Here is an 18,190-nt window from a genome sequence, read left to right as displayed (position 1 = left end):
AGGTTTAAAAATCCAAACAAACTTGTGTTTGATATGATACCAACTATTCTCGACTTGCAGTATTTCTCACTCGTGCTTATTAGTGTCCGTGAAATGCACTGAGAGTCGTGTCATGTTCGTATCATAATCAATAATAAATCAAGTTGTAATTTCTAAAGTTCGAAGTGTCACCCTGCATGGTTTTGGAGTGCCAAGCGACCGAAACACGATTTGGCAGTTGTAATTGAAATAGGTTTCGAACAACAAGAGTCGCCTACCGTAAAATAGTCGTATTTCTGTCGCATAGCTACAAATGTACCGTGTATTTAATAGTATTAATTACATACTGTTAGCATTTCAACGTGCAACAAATTGGATAAAGGTAACCGGGTGAACGTAAACTAGTGGAATGGTATATTAACCATTATAGGTAAATTGTTTGAATTGTAATGCACAAATTACAATACGATAACGCGTGACAGAATTAATGTCCAATTATTATTCTGTGGCATGCCCTATTTAAATGAATATCATTTAGGAGAATTGCAAAAAAAGACGTAGTTAAGAACTGTTATTAGTCTTAATTGAATCCATTGTTTTAAGATAATTATCTACTTAGATTGTATTGTATTTATTTCATACACCTGTAAATTTACAGCTAAAGTCACACACTTGCTTGCATGTAACTTGAATAAAAACAAGTTAATTTTCGTAACACTATGGAATCAATTGAAGTAATACTATTACAGTTTTTAACTACTTAACTTTTTTTTTAATTCAACAGTTAAGATTCGTCTTCGCTTGGGAGTGATAATACATTTAAGGTATCAGACGTACTTAAATTTGAATTTGATTTTTAAATACGCCTATTAATCTTATCTTCTCAAGTGGTTAGAATGTTCAGTTGCACATGAAACAACGCGCCAAAAATAATTGGTATCCTAAAATACTTTGGCAATTAGATTTTGACGATCGATCTGGCCTAGGGATACCCTGCCTAAGAAGCCGATGGTCCTGGGTTCGAATCCCGGTAAGAGCATTTATTTGTGTGACGAGCACAAATCTTTGTTCCTGAGCCATGGATGTGTTATATGTATTTAAGTATTTTTATATTATATAAATCGTTGTCTGAGTACCCACAACACAAGCCTTCTTGGCTTACCGTGGGACTTAGTCAATATGTGTAATAATGTCCCTATAATATTTATTGTTATTTATTTATTTATTAGAGAAACATATGCTTTTGACACATAGTCGATCTGATCCGCTGCTTTTAATATTTACTGTACCTGCAACCAAGTTTGACAGTTTGGTTCGGGCAAAAATACGCGTGATAACTTAAAATTCGAAATTTAACTTCAAAATTGTGTTGCCATTTTAGCGGCCTTAATACCTACCTAATCTATAGTACTTCTCGCCGGGTCGGACGTCGGCGACTCCTCCAACTGTTTTTAATCGGAAACCTAATCTAATAGGGTAACGTTAATCTAGATGATGAACATGATTTCGACATGGCTCGCAGTGAACGGATAATCCCGATTCGCAAACTTGGTTTGAAGCCCTATCAACTAAGATATCAAGTTAATCTGAGGTCTCTATTACCTACGATAAAAGATGATCGAAGCTTTTACGAATCTTGGATAGAAAGTTAATGAAATATTCACGGCACGAGTGTAAATAATTTTTTTCCCGCGCTACTAATGGTTACTTTTTTTCTTAAATCTTTTTTTAAAATAAATATAGTAAATTACTTAATGGATCAAATGAACTTTTTGCAGAATATAATATCTGTATTTTTTAAAGTATACTTTGTAAATCTCAATATTGTGGCTAACAGTAGCTGTAACATAAAATCTAAAACCTCGTTCTATTTTGCGCAACGCGGTCACAGCAATAAGGAGGATGAGACGCCGGCAGGGCACAACAGATAAAGTTGTCTACGGGGTGAGACGCGAAAATTAGGGTAAGAAGTGGGTCAAAGTCGAGCGGGGTCGACGCCCGCGGCCCCGTCTAATTACGTAACGATGTCGCCACCGACGCCGCACGACTTTACGAGCTAATACAAACACCTCTAGACACATTTTCCCTTAACTAGTAGTAGTTCCCAGGTCAAGTGACTTTCATACAGAAACTTACAATGTTGTTTGTAGAATAATAGCACTAGGGCTTACAGCATTGTTGTAACTTATGATAGTTTAAAGCGTACTTACTCCTTCAGTTGGATAATAATGCATTTATGCAGCTCTCTTCTTTTATAACTGCCTTTCTTTGTAAGCTGGGAGAGACCTGCAGAACATAATCATTACATTAGATATTTTACGTAAGAGCTTTTTCAAACACAGTAGACAAAATAGTAGTAATACTAGTAATAAAGAATTATATTTTCAAAGGATTATTCTAAATAAAATGATTATTATCTAACTTTGTGGTGAGAATTAACACTTCCGTAGCGGCAAGTTATCAGGACAATTCAGCACATTTAGTTCGACCTGCTGCAGTGAACGTATTAAGACGCACAAAAATGAAAGCAATCACTTTCATAATCTGCGACATTTAACTATCCCTACTAAAACACTCTCTAAATTTACTTTAAAAAGCTAGATTCCATTTAACAAAATATTTTGTTAAGCGTCCAGCTTTCCATCTACCAACACGCTTTAATAGAAACCGGTCACGAGCTACTCTGTGGTTTTATAAAACCATTAAATCAAACGGTTCAAGTGCCTACATCCTGACTGACACAGTTACATCCAACACACGCACAGCGTCATCCCGAAGGCACATTTCATTTATATTTTCGGGCATGCCCAATAAAATCAATACTGTGAACTTTCCAAGAGTGCAGTGACCTAGTGCCAACCGCGCCACACGTTGCATTGCATAAACTTGCCGGCCCGGAAAATAAAACTGGATGCATATGATTTTCGCCAATTTGGAATTCAGATCATTAATTAATCCAATTGGATTTACTTATCATTTACGAATAATCTCATCATCGTAGAGGGCTTTTTCTTGGGAATAGATAGTGTTTTTGTTTGAGATGACAAATGAAACGTTTTATAAAAACGTTTTACAAAAGTTTTATAATATGTATATAAACGATAATCTTTAAAGTGTAAGGAATGCTTTTAATTGCCAATATTAAAACAACTAGGTATATTGAGGTACAATCAAAAACTATTAAACTACATCGAAAAATAAAGATGATGTGTAAATTTAATACAAAACAAACGATATTCATGAAATATGTAAGGGGCAAACAACTCATACTTCATTCCGTGGCATGGAAAGATTCATGATTGTCAAAAGGCCCACTATTCACCGAGTCGCGGGGAAGACTACCTTCAGGGAAATATATATTTCTGGCATCTCTTTCGTAATATTATACTGTGCCTTTTACCTCTTATCTACAACATAAAACGTGTGAAGGTAATATATAATTTAAAAAAGAATGTCGTGGATGTCACGAGTGTACATACAAAAGTTAAATTTGCTTTTGGTTCTAACCTGGTATACGAGTAGGTTTAAGACTAACTGACCAGATTCACATATCTCTTTTTTTAAACCACGTCAGTGGCAAACAAGCATACTGCTCGTCTTATGTTAGGCAGACTACGTAGCCTGTGGACGCCCGCAACTCCAGAGGTGTTAAACGCGTGATATATGCGTATGCATTTGCATACTTGCGATGCAAACCCTCATCAGGAATGACAAATAGTTATCCTTGGTCAGCACGTAGCTGACTACAGGCTGATTTTTAAGTCGTGAACACTAATCACAGTTAATGATAAAGCTCCCTTAAACTAACGCGGAGCACTAATTTAAATGACAATTAATTAGCTCTTTAATTAATTACCAATAATAATAAAATATCCCTATTTATCAACATCCATCGTCACCCTACTAATCACGTGACTAAATGGGAATGTAAACTACATAATGTTAGTCGTATGACTTATGAAATTTGTCATTGTCAATATTACTTTTTTAACGTTTACAGCCAGCAAACACAAAGAGGTTGAATTGAATAATTTGAATAATATGCCATGAGTCCATGACCGTTCTATGTAACAAGTAGGGTTACCATAAGACTCGGTAAATGCGAGTTAAACATATAATTAGTTATAACAAAATACGTTTGCAGATTTAGAATAATCTTACGTTGTTTATACTAAACATATAGAGTTAAGTAATACAGTACTTTATTGGTAAATAAAAGAAAAAGATACAATTACATGCCGTTTAATATAGGTATGATTATTAGATTATAAATGTAACATTATTGCAATTATAATATACAGGTACGGTGCTGGAACAATGGTCCTACCTACCGTATACTTATAAAGTCGTCAATGTTGTAATAAGCTTTATTCAACAGTAACAATTTAGGTTTATTTTTAAGAAACACATATATATTTCTGATCACGACTTATGAATCACCTTATGTATCTTCCACTGCTGGGTACATTTTCCATTGAAGGGCACAGCTCCCGTGCTACCCAAACAAACATTCGTTTCACATAAATTCGAATGCCGTTTTAAAACACACCGCGTATTTTCTTACGACAACAGGCGACATTCAGCAGATTTACATTCGCCGGGACAGATTACCTCCGCACACAACTAAAGCGCGCCACTTGAAAAACGATAAAAATCCCTTCTGAATGCGCATATTTCCCTGCGTGCCGCGGGACCGAGACAAAGGCCTGCAAAATTACAGTCTTGCTTTTAAATGCGAGAATGAATCGCAATGTCTCATCCCCTCAAAGCTTTGAGATCCGTTGTGCGATGCAGCGTCGAGCCTCCGCCTTCCTTGAATACACAACGTTCGGGAACTGTTTCTGTTAACGTATTGTTTAACTGTGCTGTAGTTCACTTGATTATAAATTCACGGAGTTTGGTGGAGCGTAATGAAGATAAATGTTATTCTCGATTAACGTATCATTTTCAGTGCTTATACTAAAATAATATGTTTGTAATGGGTAATGAAAACCAGCACCACGCACTAGCTTATGGCTAACTAGCTGCTCGCCCGGGCTTTGCAGCGGTACCACAAACAAATTATTTTCCTAAACCTTCCCCAATAATCACTCTATTGAATGGTGAAAACCGCATGAAAATCTGATCAGTCGTTTTTGAGTTTATCGCGAACATAAATACACACAAACAGATGCGGCGGAGGACTTTGTTTTATAAGGTGTAGTGATAATTTTACAAGAAAAATAAGTGAACAAGAAAGGTAGAAATAAACCATTTTTAAACTGCGCTCCCCTATCAAGGGCGCCTACTCACAGATTAAAAAAACTTATACCGAGATGCAAGGCACACACGGCAAAAGTAGCGACATTTATAGTATTTGTGTGTGTTGCATCCAGTGGCGGATTTGCAGTCTTGACCGCCCCAGGCAAGTAGTAGCTGCCGCTGGCCGCAGATACCGTGGTAAGTAGTAGCTGCCGCTCCTAATATCTGGCCACCCTAGGCCCGGGCTTACTGGGCTTTAGGGCAAATCTGCCAGACTTGCGTCTTGAAATAGCGTCCAACGGACTTTGGAGGGGCGCGTAATATAAAAAAAATATGCTCACATAGATTACAATCCAAACACTGAACTTTCTTTAATTATTACCTGCGAGGTAATATAAATCATGTAACTGACAGTGACGTTCGGTTGATTCGGGTTAATTTCAGTTTCGACGTGGTTTCGACGTAAGTTTGAATTAATAACCGACGTCATTTTACGGCAGAAAAAGTCCGCTTCAATGTTACCTGCTTTAAGGATCACGCAGGCCAATTCAAGTTTTAGTTATTCAAGTTTAAGTAAAATTGGACTTGACCGAATTTATAGTCTTAAAAGTATGAAAGATACTTATTTATTGCATTGAATTCTATGCCCTCGATAATGGTTTTAAAATATTATAATAAGATGGTGCCACGACATAAGATCTTCTGATCTTTTTCATATACTCATAGCAGTAAGTGACATATTTTATACGTACAAAAATAGTAAAAACGCACGCTAGGAGCGCGGTGTTGTATATAGGTTCTCCGTCTTTAATATTTACTAGTCTCTGACAAAAAACAGTAACATTTTTGATTAAAACCATTATCATTTCCATTAGGTACGTTGAATCAAACGATTATGTTACCAAACACTTCATAAATACGCATTGTTTGCGCATTAAACTTAACAAGGAACACAGCGAAACAGTTAAAGTTTCGCAATAAGTCGGCTACAAGGGAGCTCAGAGTACAAAATAGTTTCAATGTCTCTCGTCTCCGCGAGCTGCGGGTAATCGCGGCCAAATGACTACAACTACAGCGAAATTGCTCCAAATTTAGGATATTGTTTGCAGTTGTTTGAATTGTGTGTAAAAACCTTATACCTACCTACTTGAGAAATATAACGTAAGCTACACTGGATTTTTTAAAATTGAGAGTTGCCAAGCGTCTAGAAATTCATTTATAAAACAAGGCATTTTTGCAACCGCATCCACTGTCAGGTTATAAACGGCTGTATTTCATGTCGGTTTAGAATTGAAAATTCTGTCATTCTAAAATATTATATTTATCAGTCAGTTAGTCGATCACGGTCGATGTCCAGTCAACACGAAGGTTGAAATGAACGACGCGACGGCAGTGGGGCGACACTCCTCCTTTCGGTTTTTCCCGGCTCCGTTCGCCTCAGCATTCCTCCGAGCAATTATTAGGGTTGGCACAAATTGACGTCCCTATACCTATAGCCTTAACCTATCACTGCGTTGACAGAGTCTTGTCATGCCTTCGATGCGGACGAGTACTGCAGACGCACGAGCTAGTAGACCAGCGACCAGCTGCCACCAAGCCTATCACGTTCTAACAAGTATGTAAGTGCGAAAGTGACAGGCATAGTGACAGGTGATAAAAATGCAACCATGCTGCCACCGCAGCTTAGTTCCTAAGGCATATAATGCAGTCGCTGTGGCCGGAATCAGTCAGGTGAAAAGTGTTTTCATTAATCATTATCATCATTCGTTGTGGGTAGAAGCTAAGTAGTATACATATACAGTAGCAGCAATATCTATCTATCATATTGCTATTTTTTGCAGGCAGTCATTTGAAAATTTTTGAAATTAGACATTATATCATGTTTATATCATAATTACGACCATATATTTTATACTTACGTCCCACTGTTACGTCCGAAGTAACACCAATTGAATGAATGTTATAAATATAGTTTTTATTTTTTATTTAAAAACACTCAAAAGTGAGTTCTACTAACAATAAAACCTAGATGGATAGATTTTTTGCCCTCGTGAGCCTATTATTTGAAAATTAAATCGCATCATTACTTTACATTTGAATACCCATCGGGCTACCGTGAAAACTCGTGCAAACTAATTATTTTAAAACGAACCCTAATTTAATCGACTTGTCGTTTTCATACGCCTCTATATTAAAAATATCAAAATTCGTTAGAGCCGTTTTTGAGAAATCATAAAAAAACTTATGCATAATGTATCTGAAAAAATGTGATAGATTATTTGCCGCTAATGTTAATGCCATGTTTAATTCGTATTTTCCATGCAAAAGCTAAGCAAGATCAAGGTGAAAGCACACAGATAATTATTTTTCAAAAAAGGTCTTGGTCCCCTGAGATAGTAGCATACATATTTCCTTAAATTGCGGGTAACAAAGTGGAACCTTGCGCTTTTAAAGGCCATTAATAGGCAACGCAGGGTCGAGTTTTTCCGAAGCTACCGTCCACTAGCGGCCATTTCAAAAATTCAACACCCCCCTTTTGAATGTCGACGTCTTTCCATTTGTGGAATGTGTTGCCGTAAGACAAAACCTGCGGAAATTACACTCTTGTTGCTCAAATACGAGCTCGGCGCGCAATATCTCTCCCTTTGAAAACTAGGGAAACTCATAAATAGACAAAACAGGGACGGAGAGAAAAAATGCAAACGAGAGCTTTTCTCTTTATGCTACACGTGTGTTTGTGTGCTGCTTAATTGCTTTATTGCATTGTTATGACGGATTGTTACAGTTTTATACGAGCGCTAAATGAGGCATAAACGTGATAAAAACTTTTTCACCAGCACACCAGCTAGTAAAGGCTCTCTTGATTGTTCAAAAACTAATGAGAAAGTCGCATTTTATCCACATGTGGGGCAAAATAATCAAAATTTGAGTTGTTTCCTTATGATGGCTGGTAGAATTGACTTTTATATTTTATTTTGAATTTATTTGTTTTGATTTTATTTGATATTTTACAGTTAGTGTTTTCCTTGTGTTCGTGTGATGAAAATTTTTGTGTTTCACTCTGTGGCTAAATTTGTTTAACCCTCGCGACTTAAAACCCTAGCAACGCTCAAGATTCGATTTTTCAATTTTGGAATCATTCTCTTGCTCGGGTATCAATATGGGCACGAGCGGTTAAACAATAACTTTGCCCCATTGTAAAACAAATGACTGCAAGTATTTTATAATTTGGTTTTATGCATGGTATAAAATATTTTTGGTAAAAATGATAAATATCTTACCAGCTAACCACGAACTTCTCAGAAAACTTATATAAGTGTTACACGAGCTATCAGGGAGCTGGAAAATTGAGATAAAATGTCTCCAGCACAATTTTCGAAATTACGTAACGTAAACGTGGGAGAACTTTACTCCATCTTAATATCAGGAATTGTGTAGTGTTATTTAATTCGTGCCCTAATAGTAGGAAGAAAGTTTGGACCTTTGCGGCTGTTCAATTATTTGTGGTCCGGAGGAATAAATAATGGCGAGGCTTGAACGTAGCAACATTGTGACACGTAAAACAATGAGAAACGGACTGTCGTTCCTGCGTCCTCCGCGCATTTGTTCCGTCACAGATAGTGTTGGTCACGACTCGAGTTTTTGGAGTCCTCACCTCACCTTTAAGACTCGACTTAATTTTTGTGAAAAGTCCTTGGAACTTGAGAAGCTTTCGAAAATTTTCAGAAATTTACAATAATTTACAAGACACGAAATACATATATGTTGGTTGGTAGAGAATGCTTTTTGGCATTAAGTTCGCCTTTTGTACGATAAGTTTTTCTTTTATGCGATAAAAATTAAATAAATAAATAAAATTGATAGTCCTTTTTAGGGTTCCGTAGCCAAATGGCAAAAAACGGAACCCTTATAGATTCGTCATGTCCGTCTGTCTGTCCGATTCTGTCACAGCCACTTTTTTCCGAAACTATAAAAGCTATACTGTTCAAACTTGGTAAGTAGATGTATTCTATGAACCGCATTATGATGTTCACACAAAAATAGAAAAAAAACAATAAATTTTGGGGGTTCCCCATACTTAGAACTGAAACTCAAAAAATCTTTTTTCATCAAACTCATACGTGTGGGGTATCTATGGATAGGTCTTTAAAAATGATATTGAGGTTTCTAATATCATTTTTTTCTAAACTGAAAAGTTTGCGCGAGAGACACTTCCAAAGTGGTAAAAAGTGTCCCCCCCCCCCCGTAACTTCTAAAATAACAGAATGAAAAATCTAAAAAAAATATATGATATACATTGCCATGCAAACTTTCACCGAAAATTGGTTCGAACGAGATCTAGTAAGTAGTTTTTTTTTTAAACGTCATAAAAATTTAAAAAAAAAAATTTTTTCATCAAACCCATACGTGTGGGGTATCTATGGATAGGTCTTCAAAAATGATATTTAGGTTTCTAATATCATTTTTTTCTAAACTGAATAGTTTGCGCGAGAGACACTTCCAAAGTGAAAAAATGTGTGTCCCCCCCCTGTAACTTCTAAAATAACAGAATGAAAAATCTAAAAAAAATATATGATATACATTGCCATGCAAACTTCCACCGAAAATTGGTTCGAACGAGATCTAGTAAGTAGTTTTTTTTTAATACGTCATAAAAATTAAAAAAAAAAATTTTTCATCAAACCCATACGTGTGGGGTATCTATGGATAGGTCTTCAAAAATGATATTTAGGTTTCTAATATCATTTTTTTCTAAACTGAATAGTTTGCGCGAGAGACACTTCCAAAGTGAAAAAATGTGTGTCCCCCCCCCTGTAACTTCTAAAATAACAGAATGAAAAATCTAAAAAAAATATATGATATACATTACCATGCAAACTTCCACCGAAAATTGGTTTGAACGAGATCTAGTGAATAGTTTTTTTTTTAATACGTCAATAAATTAAAAAAAAAAATTTTTCATCAAACCCATACGTGTGGGGTATCTATGGATAGGTCTTCAAAAATGATATTTAGGTTTCTAACATCATTTTTTTCTAAACTGAATAGTTTGCGCGAGAGACAGTCCCAAAGTGGTAAAATGTGTGTCCAAAGTGGTAAAATGTTGAACAAGATCTAGCAAGTAGATTTTTTTTTAATACGTCTTAAATGGTACGGAACCCTTCATGCGCGAGTCCGACTCGCACTTGGCCGCTTTTTAATACACAATATCTCAATAGCTTATGATTTTAGATTAAATATTATGAGCAAACTTGATAACGGAGTCTATTCCGGGACCCATGGCTTTATATTTCGTGCTTTAGTAGTATTAGAAAGCTTTAGGTACTCGCGAATAAATTTTTTGTAAAAGACATGTTCTTCAAAAGGCTCGTGAGACTCAATTACAACTCTAGTCCGAGACACCAGCAATGGAGACAAAGTGGAACGAAATGCGAGAATTTTACGGATGCCACTAGAGGAGGCTATTGTGCGATACCGGCAAACAAGATGTTTTATGTTCCCGCATTTAGAGGGCAATGGATCGAAATTGCCCGGTAATTTGTCCTATTGTTGTGGCTCTATTGAAAACGCTCTGATAATACAATTTATGATGGCTTTATTAACCTTCGACTGTATTTGAACAATGAACGGCGCGAAGATTGTTTTAAGGGATTTACTTACTGCCTTATTCCTGCTCCTGCTTGAAAAAGATTTTACTTAGTTTAAATTACTATCAGCTGCGTCAAAATAATACGTGGCGCTGTGATATGTGACGGAAAAATTCACGGCAAAGGTTTTTTTTGGCACGTCACGGGTTACCGTCTTCAGAAAAGTAAAATTTGAGAAAACATCGAAGTACATATAGATAATTATGACGAATATTTTGAATATGTACAACAAATAATTATGTTCTCATATTTCCTGTATTATTTTCCCAATGTTATATTTTCTAGTGAAGCAACGCCACTTGGCATTGTGTCTTCATGAAAAATCCGGAAACGTTTTCAGGTTAAATCTTAGAGGATTTAAAAACTGGAGTTGCCTTTAAGAGCGTACCTCTGTGTCGAAAACCTCGGCCAATGGTCATATCATATGTATTGGATGGGCTGACGTTTATCTGACATTTCTCAAAGTCTGATATGGCTGGCTGACATATAAATACTCGTAGCCATACATTTGACGTGCCCCTTCCTCGCAAAAATCGGCAGACTGTCTTGAAAAGAAAATTACAGACAAGGCGTCTCCAGTTGTTAAATCCTAGGGTTAAACTTTAAAACAGGAATTTAGCTTGTTCAGCAGCAGAACAAAAAACAAAGTAAGTAAACTAAATCTAGAAGAGTACTACAAAACTGCAGAAAAAGACAAAGCAGGATCCTGCACCTTTTATTTGTCGAGCCGGATCGCGTAACTGCCGCAAACTGCCGCTAATTGGATCGTTATACTCTTCGAATCAGGTGAGCAATAAATCTGTATTTCCATTTTGCGTAACTTCGCAGATAAGAAAGTTTTAAAGGCGGTTTTGCAGGCGCGGCCCGAGGCGTAATGATGATGTAGTGATAATTTCAGAAAACTTTGTGTATGCAAACACAAGCAAATATAAAGACTGATAATTTTCAAAGGAATAATGTTGTGTTCCCTAAATATCATTGTTGTAGGAGTACAATAAAGGTGTTAAATATCGACATGGTGCCATAAATATGTACATACTACCCAAATACATGGACAAAGTTTGCGTTTGCTGGCGAGTGTTTATTGATATTACTTACCACTTTTTGGAAAAAATCTCATATTTTTTTATTAAATTCTAAGTACATACTTAGCCTAAAAGATAGGTCTTAGGCCTATAAAAACAGCGCACTAGACACACAACGCACATTCCAACTCTACGCAGATCCTTCTTAAACAGTTAAAATAAATGACACTGGGCAGAGCTCGTGTTTCTAAGCTTAATACTGCCATGTGGCCTCATCTTTAATGATGACCCACTCAACTGTGTTCGAAGATTTATCGTCTTCATTTTTTACTAGTCAAGTATAAGAAAATTAACTCACTTGTGTTGGCGGAGTTCGCTGATACATCTCTGCTGAAGCCCGTTCCGCTCGTGCTGTAAATAACGGCCATTTTCTAGAAAAATCCAAGTTTCAAACAGGTGGACTAAGTGTGGGATTTATAGAACTAACTCGACTTAGGAAAGTTTGCGTTTAGTAAAGTAGTGGGGAGAGGGGAACTCGGAAAAAGCAGATAAAATTCAATTTAGGTAGAAGTTTCGGAGTTGGAAGTCTATTGTTGTAAATCAGTATGTCGTTCGTTGAGTAACGAGGCTGTTAAGATAATTCAATTTAGTGGTCGTTCGATGATATTTTAAACTATCAGAGATAGATTTGTAGTTGCAATATCGATTAAATTTAAAAAATATATATTATATTAAAGATGTTTAAGTGAGATTGAGAAGTTTCGTAAAGCTGTTGCTGTAAGTAATACACCAAATTTCCAGATTTTCCCTCACTGTGCCAATCGCTCAAATTTTATAGAACTAATAACTTAAGTTACATTTCTAAGAGCAATTACAGTACTATTTTAGTATCAGTATCCCTATTTCTATGGTTTTACTTAAATGTTTGCCTACATAAACGACGACGACGTTTAAAAGCACCAGTGTTACTATTTTATCGGTAAATGTAACTAGATTGTCTCTTTTGTACTTACCCATGCATATATTTGTCTTCAATTCGCCGCGATTGTTCGTCGCATTTATACACGCAGCGCTTAGAGCTCTGCGCCTGCAAAGAGCTGCACTTTTCCACATGTACGCGGCTCGGCAAACCTGCGAACGCACACCGCAATGTCAACCACAGGCTAGAAATTGTACATGCGGTGTATATGTCTGTGATGTTAGTTGCGTTGGTTTGGATTTGTTACACGTTAGTACATTAATATACGTTGTTAGTCACGTGCAAGATAGGTGACGGTAGAGTAGGTGATTGTAGCGTGAGTAGTGGCAGTAACGTGATTTTTTTGTGGATTAACTGACGGTCAATATCAAAATTACTGTACTACTCTTACTTTTTGAAATGTCAATCAAATTAAATTATAGGAATATAGGAACTAAATTATTAAAAATACTAATTCTTCATGACCAACAACGCAAGCATTATAAAATGGACCCATAAAAAATAACGCCAATACTAAAGTACATTACTCTGATTTATGCTATCGTTCAGAAACTATAACCGCGTTATAAACTTCTCGTAACGACCCTTTATACATTATAGTATACAATAGCTTAAACTATACAATATCACATCTAGCGTATCTTAAATACATAACCTAAATTTACTTGACTTTGTCTTTATCAAATACCTATTATTTTTCACACTAAATATTACTTAACTTTTAAACCATTAAGTAACTATATAAGCTCCATTTAAAACCATCAAGAATCGGCGTATGTTTACGTCACGAACAAATTTTTTTATCCGACTCACTGCATTTATTACAAATAGGTTTTAAACAGTAAAAGTTAACTACACATTGGCACTCAACATGACGTAACGAGTAACGTTTCTAAGCTTAAGTTAGTTCAGATACGTTAAATTTATGGACTAACTCGAACATAAAAAAAATCAAATCATATAAGAACAGCGAGGGTAGTAAAGTATAAGCATCATATCGTAGGCTTACGGCTGATCAGGTCCGTATTTCACCTTTCAATTCCTTTTAGTACGGGATCGCATATAAATGTCTGCTCCGATGGCTCCGCCGGCGCCCCGCCGCGCGCTCGAGCATCAAATAGGCGTTCTTTTAAATGCATGTCGCGTTAACCTCTGAGTTCGACGTGTCGTGTGCATGGATTATTAACTTCAAGACAAGTGTAAGTCTAATCTAATCTTCCAATGGCAGATGTTCGTAGAGTTCGATTCCGACCGTTTTTCCTAGGACAATCGTGGAACTGAGGTCTCCAAAAAAGGAAGCCAATTTTAACTATAGCTTGACCAACGAGGAAGACTGACTCTCTCTATTGCTATTTTCTCGATGGAGATAGTGAAGTTGTGTGTCTAAATGTAAGTAAATATCAATAGAAGCAGTGGTTATCGTAAAATAGTTTATTAATAATTGTTTCAAAATAATATATTTATAAATTTTGCTTGCGGATAACATACATGTGGCTTGTATTTTAAAAATATTGAGCAAAGCTGCATCTATTTGAATTCCATTTATCAAAAAACCAATAATCCTTTCAAACTGAAAGTACATAACCTAACCTAACCGACCGCGCCAGTACAAAAACAAGATTAATTTACAGCCTTTCACGATACCTACAATAAATATTTTTTCAGCTACAACCGATTATCTGCACAAACCGCTTTTATATCACTCAACCATTTCAATTGCAATTAAATTTGGGGCAAATTGAATCCGACCGGATCGGAGCGTTCGCAACCAAGTGTTCGGCAAATAGTCTGTTCCAATTTATTTCTCGTCTCACTCGCGTAATGAGATACGTTTCCCAACGAATACGGTTCGCATAAAACGCTCTTTAATTTTCATGTTGTTCCGTGAGGGAGGCACTTGATACGCGTGCCCGGTAATGACGTATACAAACTCACGTATCGCAAATCCTTTAAATCTGTTTTAAAGCTCGTTTTTTATATTTTATGTGAAATGATTGCGCATTGAGTGGATACGCTACGATGGCTCCATGAGTTACACCCGCATTTTAATTACGTTTAAATTTAAATCTTTTAATTTGCACTATGTTAAAATGGCGGTTGTAATGGTTAGTTAATAATTATCATAATACTGACAGAACTTCCTTCTGGAAGAGAGGAATTATCAAAAATACTTTGGTGAAAATTGTACGATTTAAAACTACTTAAAACTTGGTACCTAAGAACTTGCCACTAACAAAGTAGGAACTCTGAAGTTCTTAAAAGCTATTTCTTTTAGTTACTTCAATAAGACAAAGGAGCAACAAGACGAGCTCGTTAAAAATACCAATTCGTGTAGATATTGTTGAAGAGAAATACTAGCAAAGGTATTAAAAACAACAAATTATTGTTTTCATTGAACTCTTTCTATGCGTAAATTCTATAGTATTTCAATATAAAATAGCTATCGTGTATCGTGTATAGGGGATAGCAACCGTTTGACGGTACCGGCTATTTCGGAAACTATACACTACAATCGACTGTGCACAGAACAATCCAAATTATAAATTATAGAGGGAGTCTCATGGAGCTTTGAATCCAGGGTTCGATTCTACACCATACACTGAGCTACTTTTGTTATGGGATCAACCCCAAAATCACGAAAAAAAAATCGGCTTTTTCATACATTTAGGCTGATCAGATTTTCGATGATATCTATGGAAAAGCCAAATTTGTTTCCGCGATTTCAGGGTTGGTCTCATAGTAAAAGTAGCTTGATTTAGCAATTAGAATCGAGCCCTGCATTTACGTAAAGCTCCATGATGGAACACATACTTTAAAACTTAGCAATAACTTCAAAAAAATCTAATAAAGGTACTTACTGATGCCTTTTGGCCGGCACTCATAAATCCTCTTATCATCAGCCTCCAGGTGTCTATACCTGCGAAAAACAAACAATTCACATTAATTACTGTGACAATCATTTTGCCAACCGAGAGCCCGTACGTTTATGATCTTATTTTATGGTAGTGTACATATTTACCGAGTATTAGAAGATCACTCACGCTGCATACATTGGTTCATACAAATTAAGCGAAAGTCGTACGTGAGATGCCCGCCGATCACCGAGACGATTGTCAAGGTCATGTCAAAACCATAAAGTCAAAATCAAAGTCAATATATTATTTATTCAAATAGGCCTAGCAACAAGCACTTTTAAATTGTCAAGTTTTACAAATATCCAGGCCCCTCTTTCCTACTGGGCACTCTGGGCACGTGCCCTGGGCCCCCAACCTCATGGCCCCCGTTTTTTTTTTTTAAAAAGGGCCCCCGTTTTTGAGTGCTCTAGGGCCTCCTATTCCTGAGTGCCCAAGGCCCCCGCGTGTATAAAGACGGCCTTGCAAATATCATCTTAATCTAAATATCAGAGCAATGTATTGATGCAGTTATATTGTTTTTTAAAAAGTGCTCATTCCTGCACGTGTGCGGGAAAGTAGCACCATATGTACTGTAAAGATATTTATTTACTGACACAAACTGTAATCACAACATAAACACAGGTTTTATAAATATTTGTGTCGCAAAACGGGTAAGACTCAGCAAGACCAGTAATTTTCAGCCCACATTCAGAAACTTAAGCGTTATTAAATAAATAAAGTAACTAACTGTCGATATGGCTAAATCGTACGCCTAGACGATATAGGTAAGTTAAGCCAACAGGTGAACATGAGGTTAGCTTAGTTGTACATGTACCTTGTTACATGATTGTTGAATGATTTCATTCATAACTTGTCCATGCACTTTTGAACCCTACTGTACATGACCTATCATACGCTCAATGTATGGATGATCTATATACTTAGGACTAAAAAAGGGGTAAAATGGCCAAGTTTTATGGATTTTTTCGGAAACATGTGTAGCAAAGTACACTTCTGTGGCACAATGCGTTGTCACCTCGCAGACAATGAACCGGTATTGTAGTACGATTCACAAGAGATGAGCGAAAGTTTTGGATTACACACAAATTATCAATGGAGAATGCTTTTACAAATACCATATGCTGATTCCCAATGGATAACCTTAATGTTATAAAAAAAAATATATATATTGGGAGACACTGTTGACAATTTCTTAAGTTTAAATATGATATGTACTGGGACTGGGACAGTGACGAGCACTCTGACGTCTTACATAGGAGTCTTATAGAACTGTTAATTACATGAGGATGTAGGAATATTTATATCGGGATCTCAAAGAATGCTGGTGGAATTTATTGCTTTTTTATAATCAACCGCTTACCATTGCTGACGAGCAAACGCAAATGGTATAAAAATTTTCGTGCAAACTAAAAGTTTCACTCATTAGTACTTTGTCGCCGCTTGTTGAGCAGTTAATTTCAAAGCATACCTTAACGTCGAAATTGTTATAACGCCCCTAATTGTGTTTGTTACCAAAGTTTCAGTTTTGGCAGGTTTTAGCATAAACATCATGTTTCAGACGAAGGTTCGCTTTCGGCCCGTAAAGTTCCGAACTTTTAGGCCATGCCGAAAGTACATTTTCGGTAGTGTCCGGCCGATTTTCGGTTATGGCATAAAAATCATGTTTCAGCCGAAACTACTGCAAAATCAAACCTTCGTTTCTGGGAAGAAATCCGATTTCAGCCCGATATAAGTCTAAATCTTCCGTGCAACATCACAACGACGCTCAAAAATGCTAATGATGTCCCTACGTCACTTTAAACCAGGCCGCTCCGATCGAGTGTCGACACTAGACACAACCCGCGCCCTCTCAACACTTGCCCCGAAGCGATACTCCGACACGCTCTGAGCACTACCACACTCCACTAACTCCTCGATGGAAGTAACCCACCCCATAAAGAAGACATTGTTACACTGGAGTACTTTGAGAGCTACCCTTTTAGTTTAGGACATATTATTATTACCGCGAGACGTGCTTATTGTGTGATAGAAAAGGAAATAAAACGCCTCCCAAGAGGATAAAATGGATATTTTATTTACTCGAGCGCCAGCGATATGTACACTTCCTTCCACGAGGGCTCTTAACAGACACGAATTTTATTCGCTAAATGATTCTTTTGATACGTGAATGTACCATGCAATTTTTTTTTTTGTAGTACAAATGCTACAGGCATCTACAAAAGTAACGTATCAGACTGCACGTCAAAAATATATCTACCATTATCATCTTCCTTCCGTTGTCCCGGCATTTTTGCCACGGCTCTAGAAGCCTGGGGTCCGCTTGGCAACTAATCGCAAGAATTGGCGTAAGCGCTAGTTTTTACGAAAGTGACTGCCATCTGACCTTCCAGCCCAAAGGGTAAA

The 18,190-nt window shown here is 36.7% G+C and overlaps 1 protein-coding gene across 2 annotated transcripts in view; it reads right to left on the bottom strand.

Annotated features, from left to right (window-relative positions):
• LOC133528679 (cell adhesion molecule Dscam2-like) overlaps positions 1–18,190 on the bottom strand; it is a 157,867-nt gene that overhangs the window by 64,269 nt on the left and 75,408 nt on the right. For both annotated transcript variants that reach the window (XM_061866145.1, XM_061866144.1), the window contains 4 exons: positions 15,731–15,789; positions 12,907–13,024; positions 12,252–12,304; positions 2,190–2,265 (listed from right to left, as the gene is read on the bottom strand). In XM_061866145.1, coding sequence (XP_061722129.1) covers positions 2,190–2,265; positions 12,252–12,304; positions 12,907–13,024; positions 15,731–15,789 — 306 coding nt within the window. The remainder of the gene's footprint in view (positions 1–2,189; positions 2,266–12,251; positions 12,305–12,906; positions 13,025–15,730; positions 15,790–18,190) is intronic.

Source organism: Cydia pomonella, chromosome 19 (genome assembly GCF_033807575.1).
Source record: "Cydia pomonella isolate Wapato2018A chromosome 19, ilCydPomo1, whole genome shotgun sequence".
In the NCBI taxonomy this organism is placed as follows: domain Eukaryota; kingdom Metazoa; phylum Arthropoda; class Insecta; order Lepidoptera; family Tortricidae; genus Cydia; species Cydia pomonella.
This window is presented reverse-complemented; position numbering and strand designations above follow the sequence as displayed.